The sequence below is a fragment of the Erythrolamprus reginae genome, chromosome 13 (genome assembly GCF_031021105.1).
Source record: "Erythrolamprus reginae isolate rEryReg1 chromosome 13, rEryReg1.hap1, whole genome shotgun sequence".
Taxonomy (NCBI): Eukaryota; Metazoa; Chordata; class Lepidosauria; order Squamata; family Dipsadidae; genus Erythrolamprus; species Erythrolamprus reginae.
The window spans coordinates 10,233,790-10,242,384 of NC_091962.1; the positions used below are offsets into that span (position 1 = coordinate 10,233,790).

Below are 8,595 nucleotides of genomic sequence, written 5' to 3' on the forward strand. Positions count from 1 at the left end.
CTTCTTTTTTCCTCAGATTTGGAAGGAAAAGCCTTTGTCCTCCCCAAGACTTCTTCTGACGCCTACCTTCTGCTGAAGCCCAACTTAGACCAAGACCTGCGACAGTCGGAACCTCTCCCTCTTCTCAACGGCTTCTGGAGACCACGACAACGAGATCTTCCTCTTTCAACATTTAGACCTATTTTATGTAAACCCCTGTCTCTTAATTTATGTAAACCAATTTTAAAAAACCCACCTCAATGGAAAACACACTTTTGTCTTACAAGACCTTCTGTAATAAAACCTGGTTGATTTTCTGGTATTTTCATTTTGCTGGTACTGATGGGTATTTCAAAAAATAATATTTTATTAGAAATATTCATGCGATGCCCTGAAACTTGTCACTGGAGGGACAGTGTGGTGTGTGCTTGTGCATGCGTTGGGGGGCAGGGAATGGGTGTGTGCACATTCACATACACACACACACACATACCCTTTTGTCACAAGAATCAGAAAAGGTTCACCCTCTTTGCTCTATAACCATTCCATTTTCTTCTTGAAAAACCTCCAGCGTTGGAGGACCCCATAATCAACCATGTCAAAAAAAGTCATAAATTACCATAACATTTTATTTATTCATGATTTATGTACTACATTCATTTGTGTGTGTGTGTGTGTGTGTCCCCTTCCCATCTTGCCCTAAGCAAGACTTGCACTGACCGCCAAGAAAAGCTGGTTGATTAGCAGCCTTTGAAACTCCTTGCCACAAGAAGGAAGCCCCAGTTAGCTAAAAAATAAGTTTCAGCAGGGGGTTTGAAAATCCACAGGGGTTGGTTGGTTGGTTGGTAGAATAAAAAAAGGATCCAATAGATTCCAGCAACTCATGGGCACCAACTCAGTCTGGGAGGCCCTGTCATCTTCACATGGGGTTTTCACCTATTTTTCAGGAAACGGGACTTTCCTTGGTAGCTTGTGTGTCTTTGCGAGGTCAGGTTGTGGCTTTGGCCTTCATGGCTTGTCGGTGGGACGGGAACGTCACAATATCACAAGAGGCAGATTGACGTTTGATCCTCCTCGCCCGGTGGCTGTGCTAAAAAGAAATATACACTTGTGCGTGATTCAGAATAACAGGGTTGGAAGGGACCCTGGAGGTTGTCTAGACCAACCCCCTGCTCAGGCAGGAAAGGAAACCCTGCCTACACCATTGGTGGAAGCTCCCGGTAATCAAGGAGAGAAGCAACCTAGAAGGGGTTGGACTAGAAGACCTCCAAGGTCCCTTCCGGCTCTTTTCTGATTGTGTTAGGTCCAGGGAATTATCCATTTTAACTTTCTCTCTCTCTCTCATCTGCCTGCCTGCCTGCCTCTATCTATCCATCCACCCACCTACCTACCTACCTACCTACCTACCTACCTTATTGTTATTCTCTCTCTCTCTCATCTGCCTGCCTGCCTACCTCTATCTATCTATCTATCTATCTATCTATCTATCTATCTATCTATCTATCTATCTATCATCTATCTATCTATCTATCTATCTATCTATCTATCTATCTATCTATCTTGATTGTGTGCTTGCTCTTTATATATATTGGGGTTGTTTTTATGAATTTCTTAACCTATAACTGTAATTGGATTGGTGGGTATTGGATTTGTCGCTATGTACTGTTTTTGCCATTGTTGTGAGCCGCCCCGAGTCTGCGGAGAGGGGGCGGCATATAAATCCAATAAATCTAATCTAATCTAATCTAATCTAATCTATCCATCTATATCTATCCATCCATCCATCCATCCACCCACCCACCCACCTACCTACCTATCTATCTTATGATTCGCTTTCTCTCGTATTTGTAATATTAAACTTCAAAATTCAATGTTTATATTATATAAGCAGTGTTGTCTGAGTACAGTTGTTTTTAAAACATGGTGATAATAATAATATTCATAACAATAATATAACAACAACACCAATAATAATAATAGTGTTTGCTTATCCATAGCCATTATAATTTTTTAAAGTGCATACTGTACATCCCATAGATCAGTGTTTCCCAACCTTGGCAACTTGAAGATATCTGGACTTCAACTCCCAGAATTCCCCAGCTAGCATTCGCTGGCTGGGGAATTCTGGGAGTTGAAGTCCAGATATCTTCAAGTTGCCAAGGTTGGGAAACACTGCCATAGATTGTATACTGGGGCATCTGAATGCTAAGAGAGACATGAAATAAATCCCTCGCAAAACTAGAAAACTAGCAAGTGAAGGAAAAGCTCAGCTTGTATCCTGAGCTGCTACCTCTCTAAAGCTGCGTTTTTCAGAAAATCTAGACAAGCAGCGTTCTGCCAGCTCAGTTATACAATTGATGTGACTCCAGACTCAAAGTTCTTATTTCTTTGAGGGTTCTCTGCTATAAAGTCACTGAAAAGTGACTTGGGAGCATTTTTCACACTTGAAAAATGTGGCAGAGAAAAATCCACATTGACCGACTTCTCATTTAGCATCATAAATTTGGGGCTCAATTGGATTCATAAGTGGAGAACTACCTCCATCTTAATCCCCATCGCCACCACCCGCAAGCCCAGCTTGGATCTATCTATCAATCAAGGCTCACCTCTTTCTTCCTCGCTGGTTGTGGACGATTGGCTTGGGGGTTGTGACTCTCCCGCAGGAACCTCGGGGTCTTCCGGGAACCCCCACAACACACCCAGTCGGCGTTGCCGAAAACGCTGCCTGGGGTTGTCCTGGCCATCTTCGTCCCCGGACCCCGAAGCTTCTAGTACCGGCATCCGGGAACTCAGGCGGCAACGGCGGAAGTGGACTGGCGGGCTCTCTGGCAGGGAGGCGTTGCTTGCTTTGCGGGGAAGGGATGGCGAGTTGGGTGTGCTGGAAGCTTTTGTGGGGGCAATGAAAAAACAATTTTGGAAAATGCAGAGCTAGGGGGGAAAAGGCACCTGAGAATGGATGGAAATTGCAAAACATTTAAAATTAATTAAAACCCTGGGTGGTTTAGAAGGAGGAAGAACCAGGACACCAAGGGAATCCATTGGACAGAATTGGAAGGGACCTTAGAGGTCTTCTATCTATTGCCATCACTCTGCTAAACAAATAATTCCCTCAACACTGTCAAGCTATTTACTAAGTCTGCACTACTTAGTACCACTGTCAAACTATTTACTAAGTTTACTAACTATTTACTAAGTCTGCACTACTATTAGACTTTTCCCTCCCCCTAGGCTTATAAAATTTATGCACGGTATGTCAGTATGTATGATTGGTTTCTAAATTGGGGTTTTAAATTAACTTAAATATTAGATTTGTTTACATTGTACTGTATTATCATTGCTGTTAGCCGCCCCGAGTCTGCAGAGAGGGGTGGCATACAAATCTGATTAATAAATAAATAATAAATAAATATTACTACTATTTCCCCCTCTCATCATCCCTTTCACCCATTTCCTCCCACTTAGGACTGTATGTAACTTGCTGCTTGTATCCTTAAGGTTTTTTTTAATTAATATTGATTGTTTCCTGATTCCTTATTTGACAATCCTTAAGTGTTGTACCCCATGATTCTTGACAAATGTATCTTTTCCTTTTATGTACACTGAGAGCACCTGCACCAAAGACAAAGCCGGGGGTGGCGCAGCAGGTAGAGTGCTGTACTGCAGGCCACTGAAGCTGACTTGTAGATCTGAAGGTCAGCGGTTCAAATCTCATCACCGGCTCAAGGTTGACTCAGCCTTCCATCCTTCCGAGGTGGGTAAAATGAGGACCCGGATTGTGGGGGAAATAGGCTGGCTCTGTTAAAAAGTGCTACTGCTAACATGTTGTAAGCCGCCCTGAGTCTAAGGAGAAGGGCGGCATAAAAATCAAGTAAGTAAGTAAGTAAGTAAGTAAGTAAGTAAGTAAGTAAGTAAGTAAGTAAGTAAGTAAGTAAGTAAATAAATAATGAAAGAAAGAAAGAAAGAAAGAAAGAAAGAAATAATAAAAATTCCTTGTGTGTCCAATCACACTTGGCCAATAAAATTCAATTCAATTCTATTCTATTCTATTCATTCTATTCTATTCTTATTCTATTCCATTCTGTTCTATTTTCTATTTTATTCTACTATTTTATTCTAGTACAACCCCCTTCTCGAGCAGGAGACCTTATACCATTTCTGACAAATGGTTATCCAATCTCTTCTTTAAAACCTTTCCTTTTTAGAAGGAAGGAGGGAGGCAAGGAGGAAGGAATAACAGAGTTGGAAGGGGCCTTGGAGGTCTTCTAGTCCAACCCCCCTCCTCTAACAGGAGACCTTACACCATTTCAGATAAATGGCCGTTCCAATCTCTTCTTTAAAAACCTCCCATGGATGGAGGAGAACCCACAGGTTCTGGAGGCGAATTGTTGTGTCATCTGGGCAACAAATAAATCTCCACCGACTGGGTAACCAGACACACAACTGAGCTGCTTCCATTCAGCTAGTCCCAAACTTAACAATCCTTTTGTTTAGTGTCTGTTCAAAGTTTACCACGGCACTGGGAAAAAAAATAAAGTCATTTATGAACATTTCACACCCCCACAGATCCGTCCGGACCTCACCTCTACTATCAAGCCCATGTTCCTCGGCCCCTGCCAGGCTCTCGCTGCTGCTGCCGGCTCCTTCCGCTATGGGACGCGGCTGTTCCCGTCGAAGTTTCATCAGTCTCCTTATTTTGCCAGCAATCCAATTACTCTTCCTAGCACCCGAGAGGATGAAGAGGACAAAAAATAAAATTTTAAGCCTTTTTTCAAGTGAAAGAGAACTGAACGGACACGGTACCTCACCGAAAGGCAAATACCACTCATCAAGAAATCTCCAGAACCATAAAACCAACAAATTTGAAACTTGGTATATACGTTCTTCTTGGATTCTAGATGCTCGCTAAGAAAGAATTTTTCTAAATGACCATCGGATCGTTAGTATTTCTTTTATACAGCATTATATTAGCATGCTCCGTTGCTAAGGAGTTTAGACGTTCTACTCCCCCTCCCCACCTGAAAAGAACTCTGTTCCAACTGCCAGTTCTTCATACACGCATGCATGCACAGTGCCAAAAAATCCACTCCCCCCCAAAAAAAGTCAAAAACAAGACGGAGACACGTGTGCAGTGCCAAAAAGTCCGCTTCTGTACATGTGCGGAAGGAAAAAAAAAACTGTGAAAAAACTCCCCACAAAAAAAACCTGTGAAAAAACTTCCCACAGTTCTGTGATGTCACCATGATGTCACCAGCGCTTTGCTACTGGTTCTATAGAACCAGGAGGAACCGACCCATGGTGGTCTAGAGAGGCTGGTGACAATGGCAATAGAAAGACTCCATAACCCATGAGCAGAAGCTGCCCCTGGGCAGGAAGTAGGCAGGGACAAAGCAGGTGCCCTTAATCTAATCACCCAAAACCTGATTCTCCTACCGCCACGCTTCTTCACAAGTGAAAGAGCGTGTGCCACGTTCGGTGTATCACACTTACTTGCCACGGGGCATTGCAGGTTCCAACACCCGGTATTGGTCCATAATTTTCTCAACCAGTTTTTGCTTCTCTCGACGCAATTCGCCTAATTTGTCTCTGGAGGGAGAAAGAACAGTGGTGGGTGGGTGGGTAGGTTTGTGAACTGGATAAGCCAGTAGAAATGATAAAAAAATTACAACTTTTTGTAAATTACTGTGTATGTTTGCAAACGTACTGTGTATGTTTGGTTTTATAATAAGGGTTTTTAGTTGTTTTTATTAATTGGATTATTACATGCTGTTTTTGTCATTGTTGTTAGCCGCCCCGAGTCTGCGGAGAGGGGCGGCATACAAATCCAATAAGTAAGTAAGTAAGTAAGTAAGTAAGTAAGTAAGTAAGTAAGTAAGTAAATAAATAAACTTTAGACGAGACACCAATAGTTTTAAAGTGTACGGGAACAAGCTATCAGTCTGTTAAACAAGATTAATTGGATAATAATAATAATAATAATAATAATTCCTATTAATCTTATTAATATGATAATAATTCACTCAGGGTAAGGTAAAGAAGGAAAAATACCGTTCTTGAATTTTTTTGGAAAATGCTTTTGAATTTTTTAACAAAATGAATTAAAAAAAAATTTTTTTTTTGCATTTTTCAGGTTTGCTAGCACTGCGAGGAAGCGAACCGGCAGTGAGGTAAGTTGGAACCCACCCCTTTCCCATCCCCTGTTCCCAACGGCATGTGTGAACAGAACCAGCTAGGATTTCCATGCAAGGAATCTTGAGCATTTAATCGAGTGGTGCGAATGGCCTAGAGGTGGCGCTCTCGACTCACACAATCAGGAGTTTGATCCTCGGTAGAGGCAGCTATTTCTCTCTGTCTCTCAATCTGGGCATTCTGAGAATAGATTTGCAGAACAAAACTCCACCCAGGCGACAAGAAGGGCAATGGGCCATTATTATTATTATTATTAATTAGATTTTTATGCTGCCCCGAGTCTACGGAGAGGGGTGGCATACAAATCTAATAAATAATAATAATAATAATAATAATAATAATAATAATAACTGCTAGCTCCATTCAGTTGCCCAGACTCCACCCCACAAGGGATTTAGGGGTCATTAAAAGAAGAGGAGGATGAACCTTGAGCATTTAATGGGATAACCCAGGGGGAAGGATTGTGCACGGACGTTTTTTGCAATCAATCTCAAATATATATACATTGGAATAACTCCCCCCGGAGATCAGGACTGCCCCCTCCCTCTTTGCCTTTCGCAAACTCCAAAAACCCCACCTCTTCCGCAGGCATGGGGAAATTGATTCCCCCTGGCCGTTCCGTGTTATGTATGGTATGTATGGTTTAATTGGGATGCATGACTGTTTTATATTAAGAGTTTTAACCATTTTAATCATTGGATTTGTACTGTGCTTTGCTGTTGTGAGCCGCTCCGAGTCTTCGGAGAAGGGCGGCATAATACAAATCTAAATAATTAATAATAATAATAATAATAATAATAATAATAATAATATGGTTCCTGGTGGGGCCAAGAGGCAAAAAGGATGCTCCTTCTATATATACCAAATCACACATAACCCTTCCCTGGTACAAGCTGAGCCTGTAGCCTAGAGGCTAAGGCCACTGCCTTACAAGGCAGAGCCCTAGGTTCGAATCCCACTAAGGGTGTGGCTACCTGATGAAGGCAAATACAGTGGTACCTCATCATACGAACTTAATTGGTTCCAGGAGGAGGTTCGTAAGGTGAAAAGTTTGTAAGATGAAACAATGTTTCCCATAGGAATCAATGTAAAAGCAAATAATGCGTGCAAATCCTTCAGGAAAATCCCAAACTTTAGAAGGGAGGTGAACAGAGGGCAGGGAGGAGCAGCTAAAGGGGGCGGGTGGAAGAAGCAAGGCTAGGCTAAAGGGTGAGTGGGAAGGAAGAAAGGCAAGGGGGCGCCCCTCCCTTTTCTTTCTTCAAAAGACACCCTTTCAGTTCCTTTGCAAGCACGTTGTTCTCTGCAAAATTTTTCCTCCCCCAAGCTGCCCCTCCCTCCTCCCTTTTCTTTCTTAAAAAGACACCCTTTCAGTGCCTTTGCAAGCACGTTGTTCTCTGCAAAATGTTTCCTACTCCAAGCTGCCCCTCCCTCCTCCCTTTTCTTTCTTAAAAAGACACCCTTTCAGTGCCTTTGCAAGCACGTTGTTCTCTGCAAAATGTTTCCTACTCCAAGCTGCCCCTCCCTCCTCCCTTTTCTTTCTTAAAAAGACACCCTTTCAGTGCCTTTGCAAGCACGTTGTTCTCTGCAAAATGTTTCCTACTCCAAGCTGCCCCTCCCTTTTCTTTCTTCAAAAAAGGGGAAAAAAAAGAAACCCCTTCATCCCACCAGCAGCTGCTTGGGTTCGTAAGGTGAAAATAGTTCGGAAGAAGAGGCAAAAAAATCTTAAACACTGGGTTCGTATCTTGAAAAGTTCGTTAGAAGAGGCGTTCGTAAGATGAGGTACCACTGTATATATAATCTTGACTGAATTGCTGTTTTTTGGGGGGAGGGGTTTTTTGCTTGAGTGGCAGCCAACTCACTGGTACTGACGCTGCTCCTCCTGAAAGTGTTCTCGGTTTTCCATGCTGCGCTCCAACAGCTGCCTGTTCTCCCTGCTCAACAGCTGGATCTCCAGAAGGAGGTGTCGATTCTCCTCCTCCTGCTTGCCTTTCAACTGGACCAGGAGCTGCGGAGAGAGAACGGAGGTCTCGTCACTGAATGGACCGTCGGGGATGCAGCTTGGATATCCAGGTGATAGCAATAGCAACAAGACTTGTTATATACCACTTCACGGTGCTTTACAGCCCTCTCTAAGGCAGTTTACAAAGTTGCCATTTTGCTGGGTCCTCATTTTATTCACCTTGGAAGGATGGAAAGTCAACCTTGAGCCAGTCAGGATCGAACCCCTGACTTGTGGGCAAGAGTTAGCTTGCAATGATGCGTTCTAATCACTGGGAAGGAAGGAAGCAAGGAAGGAAGGGAAGGAAGGAGGAAAGGAAGGGAGGAAGGAAGGAGGAAAGGAAGGGAGGAAGGAAGGAAGGAGGAAAGGAAGGAAGGAAGGAAGGAAGGAGGAAAGGAAGGGAGGAAGGAAGGAGGAAAGGGAGGAAGGAA

The 8,595-nt window shown here is 43.0% G+C and overlaps 1 protein-coding gene across 2 annotated transcripts in view; it reads right to left on the minus strand.

Moving 5' to 3' along the window:
• Positions 1-590: 590 nt before the first annotated feature.
• The window catches only part of CCDC88B (coiled-coil domain containing 88B), a 45,254-nt gene continuing 37,249 nt past the window's right edge, over positions 591-8,595 (minus strand). Inside the window, exons 21-25 of one of the 2 annotated variants that reach the window (XM_070766760.1) lie at positions 8,025-8,170; positions 5,467-5,562; positions 4,560-4,696; positions 2,586-2,864; positions 591-1,069 (exon numbers count right to left, since the gene is read on the minus strand). In XM_070766760.1, coding sequence (XP_070622861.1) covers positions 1,023-1,069; positions 2,586-2,864; positions 4,560-4,696; positions 5,467-5,562; positions 8,025-8,170 — 705 coding nt within the window. In that variant the 3' untranslated portion in view covers positions 591-1,022. The remainder of the gene's footprint in view (positions 1,070-2,585; positions 2,865-4,559; positions 4,697-5,466; positions 5,563-8,024; positions 8,171-8,595) is intronic. The other variant, XM_070766758.1, reaches the window with a different exon arrangement.